General features: G+C 37.9%; 1 protein-coding gene and 2 long non-coding RNA genes across 5 annotated transcripts; 2 read left to right on the forward strand and 1 right to left on the reverse strand.

Annotated features, from left to right (window-relative positions):
* The first annotated feature begins 294 nt into the window (after positions 1–294).
* LOC116805894 lies at positions 295–23171 on the forward strand. Its single transcript, XR_004365448.2, has 3 exons — positions 295–512; positions 6772–6863; positions 23145–23171. It is a non-coding gene; the product is annotated as an uncharacterized LOC116805894 (long non-coding RNA).
* On the forward strand, positions 750–4659 carry LOC6568970 (zinc finger protein 853). Its single transcript, XM_001995205.3, has 3 exons — positions 750–1144; positions 1577–2107; positions 2172–4659. Exons 2-3 carry the CDS (start codon positions 1625–1627, stop codon positions 4512–4514), a joined length of 2826 nt encoding a protein of 941 aa, XP_001995241.2. The 5' UTR covers positions 750–1144; positions 1577–1624; the 3' UTR covers positions 4515–4659.
* Positions 20354–20784, reverse strand: LOC116805895. Of its 3 annotated transcripts, none has more exons than XR_004365449.1 (3): positions 20709–20784; positions 20474–20635; positions 20354–20407 (listed from the first exon to the last, which is right to left on the reverse strand). It is a non-coding gene; the product is annotated as an uncharacterized LOC116805895 (long non-coding RNA). The 3 variants fall into 3 exon arrangements; XR_006246904.1 differs by having other exon boundaries at positions 20714–20783; XR_004365450.2 differs by having other exon boundaries at positions 20696–20782.
* Positions 23172–23176: the final 5 nt, after the last annotated feature.

Here is a 23176-nt window from a genome sequence, read left to right on the forward strand (position 1 = left end):
ACTTTCAAAATAGCGCCAAAAATAACATTTGCGCTTATTAATCGATAAGTCAACTACGATTTTTATTTTGTGACGTCATGTCGGACGCACAGCTTATCATCCCAACTATAAACAATTACAGCTGTTTGAAAATAGCGCCAAAGATAACATTTGCTCTTATTAATCGATATATCGATTAAGCTCAGCAGTTACTGTGACGTCAGCTCAAATGGAACAAATTTATTGTGGCATCCTTCACGGTTTGTAGCCATGGTATTACAGTCCTTAAAGAATCTCGAACCGGGCGCAGCTGTTACGTGGGCGTGTGAAAGATGTGAATTGCTGTCTCTTTTTGTCTGGTGAATAAGAGCAATTGCAAAATCTATTATAAATGTGCCGACAGACGACGACCCAATAAAAAAAAGTGCAATAGCCGGACGACGGAATAAAGTCGCCAAAGTGCAATTGTGTAAAAGTGTGAGTGTGTGTGTGTGTGTCAAGGGGACCTGTGAAATACACATTCTGCAGCGCAGGTAAGAGATACGAAATTATACACAATAACCAACCAAATTATTATGCTATTAGTCAAGTTTATTTATAATAATAAACAAACAAAAATTTGTTTTGATTTTACACGCGGATTTTGGTGTTTTTGTTTTGAGCAAGTTGGCAGGACCAGCACGCCACATACGCATATCTCACTCACACACACACAAGCAGTAGGCGAGGCAGAAAAAAAAGAGAGAACTATATGTATATATGTGTGTCGTGTGTGTAATCGTCGTTTCACATCGTTTCAACTACCTCGCGCATCATTCTGCAGTCGCAAGAAAAAGACAAAAGGAGAAACAGCAGCAGGAGTAGCAACTGCGCCGATTGCACGCACAAATTTCATTCATCGAATTTTTATTAATTTGGTTGGCACTCTCTGGTCGAAGTCTAGTTATTTCATTTACTTGCCAGAATAACCAACTGGTGCTGTCGCCGTTGTTTTTGTTTTTTTGTTTCGCCTCAATTCAAAACACCCAAAAACTCGCGCTCATTGTGTAAAATGTGATTTAATTACGTTTTTTCACTCGCAAATCGTGTGACGCGGCCATATTTAAAACGAATTTAATGTTGAATGCTGTGAAAAGGCCTCAGAAATTATATAAATACTGCTTGGGTAAGTCGAAAATGTGAATTTTTTCTGATCGAAAACCTTCGTCAAGTGGCCGCAGAGTATGAGAAATATGTGAAATAATTGCATAAATGCTACAAATTTAAGAAAAAAACAAAATACATTTTGTGTCGTTTGCTGCGAAAGTAGTTAAAAATCTGATTTTTCGCTCGCACCAATACCAGGATGCTAAAGTGTGTATAACTAGTTGTCGTCGTCGTCGTGTCTTTGCCACACTATAGCCATCTCGCTTATACCGCCAGTGGCGAGTTGCCAGAGCGTTGTGATATAAACAGTGCTGCCAGATAGCGACTGAAGGCGCAAATTTTAAACACCGAAGTGTTATCAGTAAATATTTCTCACTCTGACAGCCATTTGATAAAGGGTTTTTTATCTCGATGCAACAAGTGTCAAGTGTATATTGTTTTTTGCTTATAGAAGGCAGTTGCAATTAAGGTGACAACCAATCACAGCCAAGCCTCCATTATGATGGACCGCAAGAAGGTGTTGGAATTGGACAAAATCTGCCGCCTTTGCATATCGGAGCGAAAGGAAATGCGTCCGCTCTTCAGCGAAAAAGTGCCCGAAATGCTAATGGACTGCACCAGTGTACGCGTGGAGCCCACCGAGGGCTGGCCGGACAAAATATGCGTGCAATGTGTTCATGCCGTCAGCCGGAATCATGCATTCAAAACGCTCGTCGAGCGGAGCGACAAAGAATTGCGCGAATATATTCGAGGCCTCACAGTGCGTATGGTCACTGATGAGACGTTGACGCCGCAGGAGCGCAAACAGCAAAAGGTGCTGCTACAGAAACAGCTCAAGCAGCAGCAGCAACAGCTCGAGGAGCAGCAACAATTATTAATGCAGCAACAGCTGCTGCAACAACAACAGCAACAGCAGCAACAACATTCACCCATTTTTGTACTGCACCAGTCGCAACAACAGCAGCAACAAGTGCAGGTCAAGGTAAAAATCTTGGCATTTATTTGTCCCCATCAAAACTTTAACCATTCTCCTTTACCTGCCACAGCCCAAGAGTAAATTGAAGCCACTGATGCGGAAGGGCGCCGCACGTCAAACGAAAAAGCAGCAGGAAATTGTGCAACTACTGCCAGAGCCAGCACCACCCCCGCCACCTCCGCTGATAACCCAGCAGCAACAACAACAGCAGCAACAACAACAACACATACAACAAATGCAGCTGCCAACGCTGCAACCGGCGCCAACGCAACTGATGCCGACAACAACAACACAACAGCAAATCCTACTGCCCAATGGCCAGTTTATCACCACACAGATTGTAACGCCGCAGCTGGCGCAGATAATCAGTTCGCAGGCGACAACAAATGCGAATGCGACGCAAGCGGCGCAAGCGCAATTTCTGCCACAACTCCTGCAAGCGCCCAATGGTCAAACGTTGCAAATTGTCCAGCAACCGAATGGTACACAGACGCTACAGCTTGTCCAGCTGGTGCCTCAGCGCACCATGGCGACGGCGACGGCGGGAGCTGTGAGCACAACAACAACGGCGGAGCTGTGTGCGGCGAGTGGAAATGGCGGCGCCTCTTTAGCTGATGCAGATGTTCATCTGCTGGAGGATGCTGAAATGGTCGATGAGGAGGAGCTGGATGAGGTGTATGAACATCTCGATGGCAAGGGACACGCATTCGAGACGATTGTGCTGGACGATGATCAACAGCAGGATTATCTGAAGGAGCAGCAGCAGCAGCATCATCACCATCATCATCATCATCAGGTGCTCATCGACGAGGAGTTGACGCACAGCGACATCCAGGATCAGGACCAGGACCACGAACAGGAATTGGATCATGAGCAGGAGCAGGAGCATGATGGGTATTTTGTTGAGCACCTGATGCAGCACGAGGATGGCAGCGGCATTGTCAAACCAGAGGATGAAGTTGAAGATAATTTCGTCATTGAGGAAATTCAACTCGAGGGAGAGCATATGCTTGACGATGGCGACGGAGGTGAAATGGAGGGCGATGTGGATGATATGACGCCAGTAGATGAATGCGAATATATTACGGATGACCCGGAGCATGGAGGACTCGCCGACGATGTCGATGATGAGCTGCACTATGCGATTATGGAGCCAACCGATGGCGATGTGAGCGCTAGCGATATTGAGCAGGCCTTCATCGATGTCGATGCACAGCAGCAACAGTTGCAAGAGCAACAGTTGCAAGAGCAACAGTTGCAAGAGCAACAGATGCAAGAGCAACAGTTGCAGGAGCAACAGCAACAACAGTTGCAGGAGCAACAGCAACAACAGTTGCAGGAGCAGCAGCAACAGCAACAACAATCTATGGAACTGCATAGTTTATCGCTGGAGAATGCAGTTGTCGAGTTTAGACAGGATACGCTCACGCTGCACGTGAACAGCACACCAAGTCCCACACCCAGTGCCGCCAAACGAACGCGTCGCAACAACAACAATAATAACCAGCATCAACAGCAACTTGTGGAACAACCCTGCAATCATCATCAGCATAGTCCACCCACAATTAGCAGTAAACTTGCCGCAGCCAATTCACGCCAATTGGTGCAGACGGCATCTGTGATTGCAGCAGCGGGGGCCGATGATAATTACGAGATCGATGCGAACCTGGTGACGGAATTCATAAGACAACACACGTCACCACTCGGTTCGGGTCGCTACATCTGCCACTTGTGCAGCACGGAGTTCCGGCAGTTCAAAGGTCTGCAGAATCACATGCATTCGCACACCAATTGGATACGTGCCAATTGCAAGAAGCAGCCGCAATGCGAGATCTGTTTGAAGAGTTTCAAGGGACCCGGCATGTTGCGCATGCACATGAAGACGCACGATGCGGAGACGAGTACGCCGGTGTGCAACATTTGCAATCGCACGTTCAAATCGAAGGCGATACTGTATCGGCATCGACAGACGCATCAGCAACGCGCTTATTGCTGTGGCGTCGCCAATTGTCGCAAGAACTTCTCGAATGCGGCGAATCTGCGCTGGCACGTCGAACGCAAGCATCCCGAGTGTGTGGATCCCTTCTACAAATGCGGTGAGTGTTCGATGCTGTACGACAATATCGACGGGCTGCAACAGCATGTGGAGACCACGGATCATGGCAGCAGTAGTGTGGTCAACGAGCAGCTAATTGCCACTGGGTCAACGAATGTGACAGCTGCGGCGGCTGCAGCAGCTGCATTCAGCGGTGCCGTTAGCATTGTTAGCAACGGCACTGATATGTCCGATATGACCAGCATGATTGCAGCGGCTCCAAATGCATTGGGCGGCGGCACTGGTGGACACACGGGTGACACACATGCCGTTGTCGTTGGCTCCTCCGGCGAGATGTATTTTGTGACGCAGGCGTAGCCCGGGCAGTTTGCCGAGTGCCTGCTCGGCGTGTAAATCCCAAAAAAAAACGGAAACAGAAAATAAAAACAAATGCCCAGGCAATCTAGATTTACACACAGATCCGTACACGTATATATATATATATATTTTTATACTACTAACTAGGCATATATATATATATATCTATATATATGTTCATATATATATATAGTCTATATAATTAGCACACTTATCGCAATCCTAGTTGTCTGTCAATCGTAGCGCTCTTTGTTCGGCAAGTCGACAAACTGTATAAATAATAAAAAATAAAAAGTTAAGTAAACTAAACTAAACAAATGCCGTTTTAGCCATTTAAGACTTAGTTTTTTAGGCACAAATGATGAAAAAAAACAACAACAAACAGCAAAAGAAACCAACAAACAAACCAGCCGCAATGCTTTAAATAATTAATTAACAAATTAATTAATTAGATATATATGTGTGTATATGGCTATGGAATACTCTATTGTATGTTTGTCTATAAGGTATTCATTGCGGCTAATATATATAAACATCCCTTACCCCATCCCCTAATCCCATTCACCAGTGGCGATTTGTTTCAATATTTTTTAGACTCAATTTTTAAACGGCTTTTGGTTTTCATTGTTGGGCATTTTGATTAATACTAAAAAAGAAAAGAAAATAAAAAACAAATAAAAATGAAATTGTTTTAAATGCAAAATAAAATTCAATAACTATAATTATAAGCAAACGTTTGTTTACCTTTAATTTAAGCCGCTTTCTCTCCTATGATTGCAACATAAATATTCTGTTCAAAGCAAAACAACATAAATAATCGGCTAACAGAAATTACCCAACGAAGTCAAGGTCCCCCAACCCTCTCCATCCCCCTTTGTTCATCGATTCCCTGCACACGTGTCGAACCGGTTAACGGAAGACCTCTTTGTTTTTTTATTATTCCAATACCGAGTATTACAATTAGTTCTTTGGGTATTAACACTTGGACAGGTGGATTTCTGTGCTGTCCTCTGGGAATTATGTGGAATTTTGCACAGTCCGCCCACAAAGATATCTATTAAATTGGTGAGCTCATGTGTCATTTGAATTCAATTGATATTGTTTTAAAACTAAAGCTCTTTTATTGCTATTTATATACACATTTTTTTCTCCTATAATAGATATGATTTGTTCGGCCATTTGGCTATTCAAATTTTGAATGAATTAATATTGCCAAATTTGAAAAACTTGATTTGCACTATAAAATCCTTGAATTTTGTCCTGAGATATGTAACACATTGTTCGTCTGCAACCAAATAGATATAGCCATGTTTGTCTGCCTCTCTTTTGCTATGCAAACTTGAAAGCTATTTTCATGAATCTTGGCATATATTCATATTTTAAGAGAGCTTTGCGAGAGCCATCTGGTTCGTATAACTATATCATATATCTGGCGTAGAAACGATGGGAAAAATGAATGAATAGTTTGTTTGTTTAAAAAGTTACCTGAAGCAAAGTCACTTATTATGCTCCTCACATTACGGCATAAGATTACCAACATCAGACTACTATATCATATAGCGTTGAAATTTACATATGAACGGATTGCATCTTGTCTGACGGGGTATGTAATCTTCGGAGTGTTCTTTCTTGGTCTTTTGAATCAGATTGTTCTCATCAAATTTGAGTGAATACTTATTGAAATTATTGTGCTTACTTTATTTGCACTATTTTGCATTGGCTCTACGTATATATCTGCATAATACTTTTCAATTAATGCCCAAACACGACTTCTAATTTGAGGTAAATATTCGATCGTATATCTCGGGTTATATTGCTTATTTTGAGAGCCTGGTGCCACATTTCAATTGTTGCTTCAACATCCGAGCGCTAAATCAGTCAACTTAACTGCAGTCGCCTGTTTGCATAATGTGCGCCTGAAATGGGATCCCATTTCCGTGGAACAAACGCAATTGCTGTTGTTGTTCTTGTTGTTGCTGTTGCTGCTGCTCCGCCGCCAGCTGGAAAAGCCAAAAAGAAAAGACGCAGTTCAAACTGGAGGGGGAAGGCGGCGTTTGGAGTTTACTTTGTGGTTGTTTCTGTTTCTGTTTTTGTTGTTGTTGTTGTTGTCTTGCTGTGGAACGTTGTCATACAAAATATGCGTCATTTAATGCGCACCACATTTACCCAGAAAAGTTTTTAGTTGCCACAACGCAATTTGAAACAATTCGTGTACATTTTCTGAAAACTAAATACGATTTACATTGCTTACTTGCAGGTGCGACTTCTTGGCTACATACATACTACACATATATATATTTATATTATTATATATTATATATGTATATTCAAACAGTATCAACAAACTGCGTAAGTTGGACACACGATTCTAGTTCTCCAACTGTTTTTTGGGGTCTGTAAATAATTATCAGTTGATAAACTGAAGTGCACACTTTCCTATAAGCCACCTATGTCAATATTATTGTCCAATTTGATAATTATTATTAATTAGCAGAAGCAAAATAAAAAATAAACAACAAAAAATAACAACAATTTTTAACTAATCCATAAATGTTAGTGTCTGCCAAATTGGCTGACAACCAACCGTATCCCATCAATTTAAGATTATTTATGACGAAAATTGTATATTTTGACTTGGCCCCCATCGCGAATACTCGAATACACTCGCACTCGATTAGATAGCACTCGAAGTTGGGGTGCCGTGGGGAAAACCATCAATCAGACAATCAGAGCTTCAAAGTGCGTGACTCTTCTAGTTACTTGCTAACGATAAGCGTGATTAGTGGAATTAAGGCTCCATTCATGGACATAATGATGGGTTAGCATGTACATATCCTGTTTAATTTACATGCTAAGTGGCCGCATCAAAAAATCAATAAGCCAAAAAAAAAACACTTAGAAAGTTCGTAACAGGAATTTCACATGACATCATTTACACGTTTACGGGTTTTATCTAGAAATGGATTAAGTGAGTGGGGACTGAATGCTTATTATTACAAGCAGATTGTGTACTCGGTTTATTTCGGTTCCGGGAAGCTTAAAGGATATGGTAAAGTATTCAGTACCTGTATCATATCATTTACCATATGGATCAAATCGGTTCATCATTTAGGTTTCAGTTCAGAATATCAATTGTTTAAGTTGCAGTTCAGGTTACCTTTCCGGTTTGACTACAATATAATAGTCTCTGCCTGTATTTAAATCATTGATCCGAAACATGTATACTTTATAAGGTTGCCGATGCTTTCTTCTGTCTGTTTCATACATTTGAACATCGTCATCAAATTTATTTCACTCATTTTTAATGTGTTCAGGGTAATGGCTCTTATCTCTCACAAGTTCGCATCTCTTTTGAGCTGTGCAAAAAATGTTTATTAAATCATTTCCTTGAATGAATTTATATATACGCATTATGGAATTAAATTTTGGCGTCCTTGAACTTTATAAAAGCGTTGCCCGGGCCCGGTCTAAAATCGGGGCCAAAATTATTTAAGTGCTCAAATATAAATATTCAATCTACAATATATATTAAATGTATAAATGCAAAATTTACTAAATAATGAGAGCTGTGTAATTTTTGGGTTTTACCGCACATGCCAAATTATATCAAATTTAATTGGTTCAAAATGCCAGAACAAATGTTGTGCAAACGCGTAGATATAAATACAAAAATCATTTCTCTATTTCGTTTGGAATTACAGTGGCTATAACCTGTTTGAATTATGATAATTGAATGCTAAATATGTTCATTAAAATTATACGCATTTATGTTTTGCATTTCTCTGCATAATTTACGTACTCAAACTAGATATCTAGATTCGGGGCAAATGTGTTACATGCCTTAAGTATGAATAATCATTTAAATTGCGTCATTAGCGGCATATATAATTTTAATCATTAAATTTAATTATATTCGGGGAATTTGTAAAGAAATTATATATGATAACAACTGTCGTTTAAATAATGTCACTGCATTCATTTCACTGTAAAATGGCTCAATTAATTTACGCCTCATTATTTTCTATATATATACATATCTTTACATAGCTTAAATCTCAGGAAGTTGAGGAAGTTAACTTCTGGAATTTTATAAAATACTATCTTCTTAAACTTGTTTGTAGTGGAAATAGTTGAAGTTGCAGCTGAAATATTTAAGCACGCTCTCAACTAGAGAGCTAGAGATAGAAGATACCCTGAACCAAAGTTTTTACTCATTCTACTATTATAAACCAACAAACTAGAATATACGAGTATACACCTTATGGGGTCGAGGACGCTTCCTTCTGCTTGTGCACAACTTTGTTGTACCCCTTTTAGCCATATTTAATGGGTTCATGAAAAATAAACAATAACAAAAAAATTCGTTTTTGTTCTTTTCCATAATTTTTCAATTTCGAATCCATCATCATCAATTTAAACCAATGGAATCATTAACAGATGCCTAATGGGCTATTTTACATTCATCATTTGTATATACGCCGCATTGAACAATAAACTTTTATAAAAGCAAAAACAAATAAGTTCCCTGATTGCGCCCGATGCTGACTAAGCAGCATTTTGTTTATGTCATCAAATCGAGAAAGAGATCAGACCAGACCAGCCCAGAGCAGAGCAGAGCAGAGAAGAGCGTTTGCCTTCTTGCTGCGGTGCCGGAAGAAACCGAAAGCGAATGTGTTGCGGCGATGTTTACAATTCAGTTGAGTTGAGTTGAGTTTGCTTCGTTTGGGTTCAGTTCGGAACGGTTTGCAATAGATCATTCAGCAAAATGATTACGTATACAGTGCGTATGTGAGATCTTTTGATGTGATTGGTGCTGGTGATTCTGGTTATGCTCTCGACTCGAGTCCCGCCCCCCTTTAAAAAGTCTGTCTGTCTGTTTGGCTGCTGTTGCCATTGACGTAGCTGAAAATAAATACAAATAATGTTTACAATGCATACGTTGCAGTGTCCAAAGACATTTTCAATCATTCGAGTGCTTAGCTCGCATTAGTTTTATTTATTTTACGTTTGTGTATTTCTCTCTTTTTTTTTATTTATTTTTGTTTTTTTTTTTTTGCAGACACGTCAGCAATATTTTCCTTTTTGCTTATGTGCAACATCACGAATTTGCAATTCACACTATGATTCTCACATTGTTTTTTGCTTTTCGTGTCGCCGTTCGTTTTTTGAGAGGTTTTCAATATAGCTGGGGCATATCAGTTAGTAAATGGGATTGGTTATTTGGAATTCTTAAAGGAATACAAATTAAAATGACCACTCTTGATTCAATAACTTTAATTAAAGAGAGAAGAAAGAAGACAACTATCTTGTTTGAAGGCTTTTCATTCATACTATAAGCGTACTCAAACTATGAATATATTTGTAATATATATATATACTCTTGACTTAATATGTTTGTTATGAGACTTATTCGATTTATTTGCGTCATAAAAAACATATTTTTTATCAATTGAATCTGTTCAAATAACTTCTACAGCATATCGCAGTCGAGCTGGTTTCTTTTTGCAACATTTGCCTTCGTTCCTTGTATTTATTTATTTTTGTTATCGTTGGCATTAAATTAAACTTGATCTACATAAGCTTGAGTACATAAGCATTTATGTATGTACAGATGTACAGATGTACAAATGTATGTAGCTAAGTACAAATGCACACACAGACAAATGCCTTACAAATATTTATGTGAGGCATATAATTATAGACCTGCTGCAGATTTTGGATGTCATTATTTATAGTAACGTCGCACAGGTATGCAAATGACTATACAAATCTATGTATATATATATATATATATATGGATATATATGTATATATTTTTGCGTCGCAGTTTCGTTTTCGTTTTGCCAAATAGCGGCTATTATATAAGACAAATGAATAAAAAATAAATGTGTCTGGCACTTGCCTAACAATTGTGGTTGTGCAGAACAAGTGGGACACACTTTTTCTGTTTCGCTTATGTGGTTTATTTGGCAACTGCTATTGACATTGAATCGCTCACTTAGTGGGTCATGAATATCCCCTTTCTATTTGCATGTGATGTGGGTGTGAGTAAAACACTTTGCTTTTTCCTGCTTTGTGGCATATTCATTTTTTAACGCCTGCTGAGCATGCTTTAAGTTTGACGTTGTGCAGTTTTGTTTCTGTTAATATAGTCTACTTATTTGGGTTTGCTTTAGTTACTTGCTTTGTATTGAATGTGGATCAAAGAAAAGTAGTCACATTTTTGAAATAAGCTTAAGATTTATGACTGCTAGATATATGAGAATGATTTAAAAATATATTTAATGTGTACAGGAAAATCCTACCACAAATGGTTGCCGCTAATTTCAAGTAGTTTAAATAGTTTCGCATATGATGAATGATAAATGTATGTGCCCTTGTTGGGGGCGCATCGATGCCATGGAAATTGCTGGCATTGGGCCAACATATTTGTTGAACCGCCCACGAATTCGGTGGTACTGCATTGGTCTTAGTTGGCAACAGCTGCTAATAAAATTCATTTGTTCAATCGTTTGGCATGGTCAGTGCTTTTGTATACTCGTTAAACCCATTAAAAATGTATGAAGAGGGTATGTTGGAATTGTGAGCCAAGTGGGAAGTATCTGTGATCCTATAAAGTATACAAATTTCAGTCGAGTCAATCTATCTATGGGAGCTAGAAACTTTAAACTTGGAATAAAAGTTCTCGATTACCAAACGCGGATAAAGTTTATTTCTCTTGATCGATTACTTTTCTAATTTTGCAAATATCGATACAAATCGATGGCTGATAGCCGATAAAAGTCAGCATTTTAAAGATATATCTTCCAATTCGGACTTTTCTTTTTGTTCATCTACACTATTTCAAAATAAGAAGATTACACACAAGAAAGCAAAAAGCATGTTTGGGGGTACAGGGTATCTGCAAGTCGATAGCATTCTTACGTTGCATATGTATACTACAAATTCTTTGTATCAAAATAGTAAGCGTGATCCATTTTGGGGGCACCCATGAAAAATGCCGGCCATTGGCAATGATTATTGCCATTGTTGCCTCATGCTTGGCGCTTGGGGAATGCTCTACTCCTGTCTCCGCCTAACACCCAATCCCAATGCTCCGCACTCGAAGGCGGAAGTGAATGCGACGTGCTTTCACGGGCTGAAAGCGTGGTCATTGTTCCGTTCCCGTTCTTGTGAGAAGTGACGTCCTGTCTGATTTACTATTTACTTGCTTTAAGGTGTGCGATATAAATATAAATAAATAAATCGAGAATTGCTACGCAACCAAAGTAAATTGCTTAAATTTCGCAATACTCAAGCAGAAAATTCTTTACGGTCTCGTACTTGCTTCTTAGCCACCTTTGAATGTCAGGGCCAAAATGTTGTCTGTGTCTTTGCTTTGAAATCGAAATGTTTGCTAAAGCATATATCTAATTTATATAGTACCCTAGTTACCATATTGATATGTCATTGGTTCTTTGATTGGTATTTATATTAACACATTTTAATCAAAAGTATTTTAATATCATTTAAAATATTTTGCGAAATGTGCTGCCAAAAAATTCTGCTTCGAATTTGTCAGCGCTCAAAGTTCTATTCGGAATTTATCTGGTTAAAATTGAGGACTCACGCGGTCAGAATATATATATATATTCTTGTGTCCATTTTTATTATGTATTCATAATAGATCAAACACATTTCTCATTTAGTATTAATGAGCAAACACATGATAAATATTCATCGTTACGAAGAATTTCTTTTTATTTGTGAATTTTTACAGACGAGAAAGAAGAGTAATTTTACCATATATTATAGATTTTTATAAACTTGAGCTATAGATTTTGTCGTGAAGTTCCTAAAGCATTGTAAGAGAGGTCTCGGAATCTAAAAACCATCGATATTCGAGATATAATATATTTATCTCATGTTCGGCAAAATATATTATTATTATTTAATATAGCTATGCATATTTTTAATTATAAATAAGATAAAGATATGGAAGATGTTCTGATTAACACTTTTCATAATAAAATTCATAGATAAAAGTTCCAAAGAAACATTTAATTAATATTCATGACCCACATTCAAGCACAGCATATCACATCAATTTTGCTATCGCACTCATAGATAAGATGAGTGATTGAATGAATGTGCCACTCAAATCAATGACAGTGGCTCAAATCGAAAACAGCTGACTGTTGACTATTTACTGTTGACAGCTATTCACTCAATTTATCGCCTTTGTGAGTCACATTATTATCGGCTAAACAAGAGTAGGTAAAACTACTTTATTGTTGTTGCAAACAAATTTCAATTGCTCAGCACGCGGACTGTTTTCAATTAAACGTTGACGAGCGCGTGTTTTCAATAAATCTCTCCCCAACCCCCCGGAAAAACCCCCTCCACCTTGCCAAACTAGACAGTCAGGCCCGAAGTGGAAATATGACTGAAATTGGCTGTCAAATGGCAATTCTAATACTAATACAAAAGCGAGTACCAATTAAAAACAGCACAACAAAATAATTGCTTTGCAGCACGCATTTCTCATACATTACTTCTGCTACTTCTTCATTTTCAGAATGTCGCATGTATATTATATAAACATTCCCAGGATTTTAGCTAAGGAGCAAATGTTGCCTTCTTGATTGCCAAACAAACTAGATATTGGAATATGTTTATACCCTCAAAGTTATTCAGGATATAGTGAAGTTGTAACAAACAGAAAAAGGTATATCCAAACCCATAAAGTATATATATTCTTGATTAGCATACCCATCATCTATCGATAAAAATCGATTACAGATTTGTATATAGCTCGACATTATATTGAATATCTGTAAAAATTTCATCAAGCTTGGTTAAGAAACAGGGGAGAAATTATATTTTCATTTTTACATAGAGAGGCACGTACATAAGAAAAAGACTCAGGGTATCTACTAGTCGATCACTCACGACTAGAGCATTCTTACTTGTTTCTCCTAGTTTTGCATGCAATAACACGTATTCACTCTATTTGCCAGCCCCCTTTGGCCACGCCCATGTCAGCAAGGCTTCAATTTACTAATGCGCGCTCAATGCCACAGAGACAGAGCGAGAGGGAGAGAGGTAGATAGAGAGAGAAGGACAGCACGCATATCCTGCAGCATAGCCTTGCAGTGGCCTCACCTGTTTGACAGTGTCCTTAAGAGGCACTCTGAACAGTGGGTGGCTTGTTGGGTGATTGTTTGCCATCAGGCACTCAACCATTCATCTACATGGAAGGCTTTCGCTCAGCTTTTATTAAGCAGCCCATTTATATTTATTAGCTCCTTCTGCTCTCAGTCAATATTTGCATCTGTTTTTTGCCCTTAAGCTGTTTGTGTAAATAATTTAGCGAAATTGCATATAAATCAAGTTGTTTAGCAGATTGACACGATTTCCCCAGACAAGCTATCAGCTGAAAACAGTCCCCAACCCGTCCACTTTGATTGACAATTTGCCTTAACTTTTGTTGGCTGTCAACTAAATTGGCTGAATGATGACTAATCAGCTAATAAGCGCAAAAAAACAAAAGAAAAACATAAATAACAAAAAATTAAAATGTTAATTTGAGTGATTTTATGCATATGTATAAATATATATATATATATATGTGTGTGTATATAGATATGGATGTGTGCTTATACAATGACTGGTGACTGGCTGACAGTTTGTAAATAAGCACAAATAAATAAGATGCAAAGCAACAAACTAATATTAATGCATTAGCACGAAATGCACTTTCATAACAGAGAACTCTTGGGTATATATGATATATATATATACATTTATAATGCATGAGTTTGTCAATTATATTGGAGACAGGGCTATAAAATATATTTGCGCCTTCTAAGCCAAAAGCTTCCAATTTTCAAACTACCCTGTTTGGCCAATTTCAGCAACACTAAAATGGACTTGCATGTTTTTATAGCCCTCTTTAGTCACGAATCAGGACAAAAGCAATGATTGTTTTTTACACTTACAGAGGATATTCTAATTTTGTCGTTTCGTTTGCCAGGAGACGTCTCCGACCGCAGAAACTATATACATATTAGTGATGAGCTGCACTAGGTATAATTATAGCCCTGTTCCTGAACTTATCCATCAGTTTTAAAGCTTTCTTGATGAAACTTGTCGGAGTTGGCCTGATCGTATAAGTATATCAACAATCGGTTAAAAGATGAGTTCGGACTACTATATCTGAAACAGCTTTTAGAGGAAAAATCAGTCGATTTTCTATTCTATTCAGATATGGGCAAGGGTATATAATCTTCTGTGAGGATAAGATAACCGTTTTTACTTGATATTGTCATCACTGTGGGGTAAATTGTGTGCGCTGCAAGTGCAGCCTCATGTTGGATATGAAAGGTTCTTTTATATTACTGTGGCAGCAGCAACTGTGGCCTCCATTCAAAGTCAATGTCAGTGTCAAGGATGCAAAAATCAGGCATGCAGGCAAGCAGGCAACACAATGGAAAAGCGAGCAATTCAAGCGGCGCCCACTTGGCTGCCTGGTGCTCGTCGTCCAGGGTCAAAAACAGCCACTGAATAAATCATGATGCAGTTGGGGCTAAACCAAGAGAGGCGACCTCCTCCTGCTCCTCCTCCTTCCCTCTCCCCCACATGTAGCCTCGAGCGACCTTAAATGTTAAATGGAAAGTACTTCGGGGAGTAGCCCACTTTTTAAATAAATTATGTCCTCATACTATACACCCCTCGATGCTATGGCATTATCTCTTCACCCAGTTTAAAAGGTCTGATTTGAATGCGTCACATTTCGCCCACTTTTTTTGTTTTTATCAGCTGTCTGCGATTTTGCCTGGGTCTATTTTGGTTTGCATCGTTTTTTATGGGCTGTGTAAAAATATCAGATTGTTGCGTCATTAGTTTAACATTTAGCTGACATTTAACGACAGCGCAGGACACAATTTAAAAGATATTTTCGGAACGTGCCAAAATAAAAAGCGACATCGTCGGATTGTTTAGAAGAAGCGAGCTGCACACGCGATTTTCTTATTGTTATTATTATTATTATTATCTTGTGGCGATATCACCGGGCCAAGACACGCCCGTGTCGTGCAATTGAAATTGAAATTGTATCTGCAAGTACGTCATTTGTATCTTTCGTACTTCTGTTACATCGTCAAGCCCATAAAAAGTAGGCAGTGTTTTAATGAGCTTTCTGTGTGCCTGATTTGTTTGTCTGACGAAGAGAGTGTGAAAATCAAGTTGAGCTTTGGCATTTAAATTGCAAACAGCTATTTTACCGAAACTTTAATCTGCAGGCTGTCAACCCGGAAGCGGAAACGCAACTTGAGCATTTGAAATTTAGAGCCGAAATTGAAATTCAATATTTTGTTAATAAACATTTAGTAACCTTTAACGGAAAGGTTTACATTGATGTACCTGAAACGGAGCTGAAATCGAAATATGATTCCGCTTAATAAGCTTTTGGTTTTTTATCTACGTTCAAATTTACTTAAACTATAAACAAATTGAGTATCAATTGCAATAAGATCAAATTTCTACCTAATTTTATCCAATTAACAATAACTTTAAAAATTCATAACTGGAATACGTCTACAAGTCAAACTAAAATTGGGTAAGTTTATGCCATAAATCGTATAATAAATAGTTAAACTTATAGACATGGTGTTCCCTAAATTGAACTTTATTTTTGTGAGTTATTTGTTACAGTTCGAGAAGTTTCACTTTATATATTGCCTATGGAAACTTAAGCTTTTTTTAGGCTGTAGACTATAATATCTTAAATCACTCAGAAACCAGCTGAGCTTGGCTCTAGTTAAAAGAAAATACAAAGTCGAAACAGAGAAAGAGAAAGAGTCTATTGAATCTGAGCGCAACTTGTTTTTAGATTGTGGTATCAAAGAAAGAGTATTAAGTGTTGGCTGTTGGCGGTTGACTGTTTTCTGTATTCTGGTGCTTGATAAGATCTGAACGATAAGAAATTAGCAAACAGCTGTTCTCTTTCTGCTCGCACCTGCATTTGGCGACAATTTAATTAGTTTTTCCCATTCACAAGTCGGAAGGCGTTTGGAGAGGGCATTTGAGGTTGCTGCTGTATTGGGTTTTGTGTTTTGTGTATTGTATTGTGCCATTAGCTACCAGTTGATAAATATTTGTTTTCTCGTTTTTATTGGCGAGGAAAAAACAACTTTGTTAATGATTTTTCATACTGCTGCCCGTAGCCAATTTCTACGAATTGTTATTGTTATTGTTAATAATTTGCTGTTAAAATTGTGGCACTCGAATTTATTTACGATTTGCGATTAGATTTTCAAGCGGAGCCATAGATTCATTTTTTTTTGTTTTTATTGCATTTCGATTGGAATTTAGCAAATAGATGAATGTTTTCGCTGCAGTGTGCATTCATTTCTTCAATAAGAGTTACCCACACATACAGATACAATTCGTATCTAGTTCAGCCTGGATCCCAATTGCAATCCTTATTGCAATTACACCCTGCAATTCCGCTGCATTAGATTATGCTCTTAAATAAAGATTAAGAGCGTTGCTGTTAAATGCAGTAGCGCTGAGAGCGCAGCGCGCAGCTGTTAAGAAAAGTATATGAGAGAATAGCGGAGGGCAGCAGCATGTGTTGCTGCTCGAACGCACAGCTGCGTCCGCAATCAAACGAACAAGTGTTGGTGTGCTGTATGGTTGGCTCGCTCTCACCTACTCACAGTTGTTGGGTCGTTGGCACTGCCAACATATTCTGCCTGGCCAGAGCAACGAAAATGAATTTTGCTTGCATTCAGTTTAGCCTCTCAACTCGCTCGGATCGGACGTGTCCAACGCATGAAAACAACAGAAAATAATCATAGTGATATAAAGTGCAAGTCGCGCAAAATAAGCCCAAAACGCGCGTGTGAGAAAATCAAAATTAATTGAGAAGCTAAATTTGTATATATATATGTGTGTGAGTGTGTACAGCCATAAGTGCAGAGCAGAAGCCAAAGTGTAACTGTGCTTTGCTTCGTCTCCCCCACCAACCCAGTCGCCCATATATATATATTTATATACATATATATACGAGTGTGTATGTGTGTGTGTGTGTGAAATTTTTCACATACAAATCCAATGTGAAAATTGAATTGAGAAATTTGTGTTGGAAATGCAAATGAATGAAAACTGAAACAAAACGTAAATCAATTAATTAAACAAACGGCAAACGGTGTCTGTTAAAAGGTAAACTAACAAAATTAAATGCAAAACGTTTACATATTTTTTCTTCTCTGTTGCGTGCCCTTTGCAAATGTATGTGTGTATGTGTGAGCGAGGGTGCGCTTGTATTAGTGAAATTAGTGAACTGCTGTAAAAATAGCCAAAGTAAAGAGCAGGCGGCGGCAACAAAAAAAAACTTTAAAAAATGGACAGCTAGCGAGCCACGCAATGCAAGAGCAGCAAAAGAGTGACAGCTTGCGAGAGTGAGTGTGGGAGAGAGCCATACAACGCACAGAGAGAGCGAGAGATAGTGAGAGAGAAAGAGCGACAGCAACTTGAATCGTCGTTAGTTGAAGAGTTGATTGTGTTTTTTTTTTGCCTTCCTTTTTTTATTTTTTCTTATTGTTGCTGTTGCTGCTTGCGTCGCTATTTGTCTTGATCTTTTGTTTTGAATAGGTTTATTTGTGTTTTTGTTGTTGCCATGCGTACGTGTTTTTATCTGCGCTTCGTCTACTATTTTTGTCGTCACTGTTGTCATCGTCATCAACATCGACTGTTTCTTGTTTTTTTCTTCACCCCAGCTGCTTTTTGTTTTGATATGAGAAATTCATAATCAAGCAGCGAGCGTGTGTCTGTGTTGTGTGTGTGAGTGTCCCTCTCTGTGTTGGCTTGTATAAATTATTAACACATTTTTTTGAGACTTGAAACTTGATTCAACTGATCTGGCCACAAAAAAAACCTCTTGTTAATTATGCGAAATATTTGGCGAAAACACCTCCTAAAAAACAAAAACATTCAAATATATTCAAGTTAATTGTGTGATCATCAATGATTTTTAGATTATTCCAGAGAGTGACTTCAATAATAATAAGGCATGACTAATAAACGTTTTAATTGTTATTTCTTTGCTATTTTTTCACACAATTTCTTATCGCATGCACAACACTCTTCAAGATATGACTTTATGTTTCCCTCAATTGATTTCCGTCGCACAACAAAAGATTTGAATATGCTTAAATATTGAGGCGTTTAAAGTCTGCACTGAATTATTTATAATGAATTACGTACGTGCGTAGATAAAGCCTTCTTTATTGCTGTTAATAAGCTTGTTCAAACTTAATTATATGATAAGATATGACGGGCAATCCATCAAAACATCTTGGGGCGAAATATAAACAAGGAAGATTGCGGGGATTTTCTTAAGAAATGAAATGACAAAAGAAATTATAATTATCTTTTTATCGATTTTAACTCTGTTTAAACCTCGTCTCTTTCTTCGCTTCTTCTTTTATAATCTAAGTTGTTTCCAAGCACGCTCGAAATAATTACTTTTTCCCATTTCTGCCTCTCGCAATTCGCTCATTCACTTGTCACCTTTCTCTGTTATCAGCAGCTTCACACACACACACACACACACGTCGAAAGAAGGCGGGCCTTTTTTTGCGCTGCTTTGAGTTATATGTTTATGTAATGTCCGTGTTCCTATTTATGTGCATATGCACATGCGACTGATACACATACATGCATATGCATATGTGTATGCATGTTCAGACATGTTCATTTTCTTCTGTTGATAACTCAATGTGAGCGAAGGCTTTTGGCCTGTGGGAATGTGTTAAATGAATTTAAATAACATTTGCTTAACAATTCGCAAAATTGTTGTCTGCTCATTGTTGATTCAGCTCAACGCATACGTGTCTTTTCTCCAATGCGACAGCAATACAAAAATATACATTGGAATTTAATATATAAGATCTGTTTTCGATTGGAGTTGAGTTGACAAAAGCAAGCTAAAAATTTCCTTGGCTTATCCGTCTTCTTCTGCGGGAAAAGTTTCAAATGGAATTTCCCTTCCTTTTATCATCGGGTATTTTATAGTTGAGCTCTGACAATCAGCTGTTTTTTGAAGCAGCAGCAGCAGCAGCTGTTGTGACTATATGCAAATAATTTTGTACAAATACACATGCATAAGTTTCTGTGTGTATGTATATTTAGAGGTAGATATATATATGTATATACAAGTATATATGTATGTATATTTGTATTACGGATTGTGTTAATATAAAAACAGACGTCGCTTTTGTTATCGTCGCTCGCATTTTGCGTTCTGTTTGTTTAATACTTCTACGCGTTTATTATTATTATTATTATTGTTATTATTGCTTCGTTTTGATTCCGACTTCAGGTTTTTGCAATTGAATACTAATTAAATATTTAGCCTAGCATTTGTTTCACAGGCTCAACTGACAGCTAGAGGGAGAGAGACAGCTACTGTTGCTGTCTTTTCTGTTGCTGCTCTCTGTTCCGATATCTGCGACACTTTGACCCACTTTTGGGCCATATATACGTGTATATACGTATATGTATATATTCTGTATATACAAACACATATATGCACGCACACAGGCAAATGGAGCATGGGAATTTCATCGTTTGTTTACTTTCATTTTGACTGTGTGAATCCAACATTTGTTTGTGGCCCACTTTCAGTGGGTCTCCGGGGAAGCGAGGGGCGAATGGGCAGACGGGGGGTGGTCAGGTCTAGACTAGCGACTGATAAGGGTAGCCCCATGTTTTAACACTTAGAAAAAATAAGTGGATATCGGGGAAGGCAGTTCTACTGAAAACTTGAAAATACATTTTTAATTTATTTATACGAATTTTTCTTAGATAGATATTTCAAATTGGTTTCTTAACAATGTAAAACGTGCCTATGAAATGTAGAAAGAAATTATATTAGCCTTTTGTAGTAGACATAGTATTGTTATGGGTTCCACCTGATACTTTAGTTTCCAAGTGTAGTCTATCGCATGTTCTGCTCTGACTCAGCGTGATTCGCTATCTCCCTCTCTCGCTCTCCCACTCTCTCATTATCGTTCGCTCGATCGATCGCTCTGTGTCTGTCTCAACTTTCGTCTGCGTCGCAATTGAGGCTTTCCCTGTCGGTGCAAAAGTACAAAGATTTCTATAATCACACACGACAATTAATTCTCAAATACTTAATTAGTTTACCCCACCAATCCCGCCTTCGCGAAGCCTTGAGTATTGTTTTCCGTGTTCCATTCGAGAATTGTTTTGTTTTGACTAGCTTAACAATTGACAATTGACAGTTTCAATTGACGCATTCAGTGAGTGTGCTATTAATACGGCCAAGTTAACGCTAAAAATAAAAGGCGAAAATACAAAAATAACACGTCAAGTGTTACGCACAGAGCACACGGATTTGGTCAGTCAAGAAAACAGTAAATAAATAAATAAAAATAAATAATGAAAACCAAAAAAAAGATAAGCGATGCGCACTGAGTTCAAAACAATACAGCTTTTGGATCACAGTCATCACAGATATGCGAACAATGCGCGATCGTTGACTGCCCCCCAAGTTAATGACACTCTCCGATCTCTGATTACGTTCGTAATATTCGTATTTACTTATCGACTGCGCAGACTTCCCCCCAACAACACAGTTTAGCTGACTGTCTGTCTGACTTGTGGTTCCCCGAAGTAGTTGCAGTTTTTATTTATTTTTCTTTTATTATTTCTAGTTAAGGAAAAACTAGTTTGGTTGGCAGACTTGGGGAAATACAAAACTTAGCATTTAAAACTTCAATTTAAGCCAGAGTTTAAGGCAGTTTTGCTGAGGTACGTAACAGGCAGAATGAAGCAACTACAACAATCCCATTAATTATATATATTAGTGATCAGCATCAAAAGCCGAATCGATTTAGCCAAGTGCGTCTGCTTAGGCTATTCAGCTAGTCTGTCAATAAGTTTATTCTATTCAATAAGTTCCAGGCGAGCTCTCTCGACTTAAGCATTCTCACTGGTTTTAATTGAAAAGTTCTTGAAACTAGCAATGAGAACATCCAAAATAGACTTGAATTTTTATCAGTTTCTAAGGTTTGTAATCAAATGTGTTAAGTTACCAAAAAAAAACATGAAAATCAAGGCAAACAATTTACACCAACTAATTCCCACAGTTTGCATTCAGTTAAGACTGAGATTAAAACGAGTCGCGCCGTCTGGCCGATAGCTGCTGGCTGTTGGCAGTTGGCTTTATTTAAGCCACCGTCTAACGCAACTAGCCATATGTACATATTTGTGCCAGATAGAGATACAAAAATACACACAGCCCGAGATACAGATACAGAAATAAAAGATAAATGCATATTGACTGTGTTTTTTTTTTACAACACAAATGTAAATATGCATTTTTTATGGTGTCTGCTGTTTATTTGCATTTAATATGAGAGAGACTATTAGGAAGGCGAGTGTGTGGGTGTGTTGCCAAGCAGAATGTGCAATTTGTGGATGTGCGCTATCTATTGCAATTTTCTAAACAATAAGTCAATTAACATTTGCACCCGTCCGATTAGTGTTTGTTCTGATTTGTTATTTTAGCTTTAGTTTTAGCTTTAGCTATATTAATATCAATATCAATGACCGATCTGAGTTTGAGTTGCATTCATAATCACACGTTCCACACGCCTGACTGACCACAAAAGCACTCGAATTCAATTTGGGAATACGCTTCACTAAATGCCTATAATATTTCAAAATATATATGTTTTATATATGCACAGATGAGTTTCATGGATCACAGATCGATTTGATTTGTGGGTCGAGTGGATCAGCCAAATAGGTGGTGCGATTACGCCTCAGATGCATGCACCACTGACTTTTGTATTTATACTGCGACAGACCCAATCGAAATTATTGTGTATTGATTGAGTTCAATGACTGATTCGAGTTTTGGATAGAAGTAGAAAGCTGCTTCTGGACGTAAACTTGAGCATTTTCTGTGATTAGTTTACTTATCAGTCAGTCAGATAAAGCACTTTTCTAGCCCCCAGCAACGTCGCAAAAGATAAACAGATATGCAGTGAATCACATTGTGATCTTCTGGCTTATTCGACTTGTGGAAATTGAATACTGTTGTGAAATTCTCAGTTGACATATTTTTGTTTATGTTGCGAAGCTATTGCGTTCTATCTGCCGCTTTTTATTACTTTTTCTCATTAAAAGTTGTCATCTCAGCCACTTCTACAGCTCAACTTGAGTTGCCCATAAAATCCTTATCGATCCATGATCTCCTGAACCCATGCATTGATTAATGTTTGCAATTATCAATATCAATTACGTAATAACAATTTTCAAGGCACACACATAAACAATCAATCAAAATCGGAAACAAGTTTCTATAGATGCAGTTAGTTTTTGCATTGCGTGTTGCGTTTAGGGAAGTAACATTGAACCCACAACGAATGCAAATGCACAATTGTGCATGATTCAGATTAATGCAACAAATTATTGAGAGTTTACTGAGAATCACATGCGATTAATAAGTTGTGAGTTGCATGCTGTTTTCAGAGAATAAAATAAACCTGTTTAAAGCGAACGTTTAGCACACGCTTAACCCAATTATAATGCAATTCTTGTTTTTTATTTCAGACACAACAACAAGCAGATCAAAGGAATATAGA

Source organism: Drosophila grimshawi, unplaced genomic scaffold, assembly GCF_018153295.1.
Source record: "Drosophila grimshawi isolate 15287-2541.00 unplaced genomic scaffold, ASM1815329v1 contig_1367, whole genome shotgun sequence".
Taxonomy (NCBI): domain Eukaryota; kingdom Metazoa; phylum Arthropoda; class Insecta; order Diptera; family Drosophilidae; genus Drosophila; species Drosophila grimshawi.

Excerpts from the sequence above, each read along its gene's own strand:
- LOC6568970 (XM_001995205.3), top strand. The coding sequence starts at position 1,625 with ATGATGGACCGCAAGAAGGTGTTGGAATTGGACAAAATCTGCCGCCTT. Across the intron at positions 2,108-2,171 it reads AGCAACAAGTGCAGGTCAAG|CCCAAGAGTAAATTGAAGCC; the intron begins GTAAAAATCTTG and ends TACCTGCCACAG.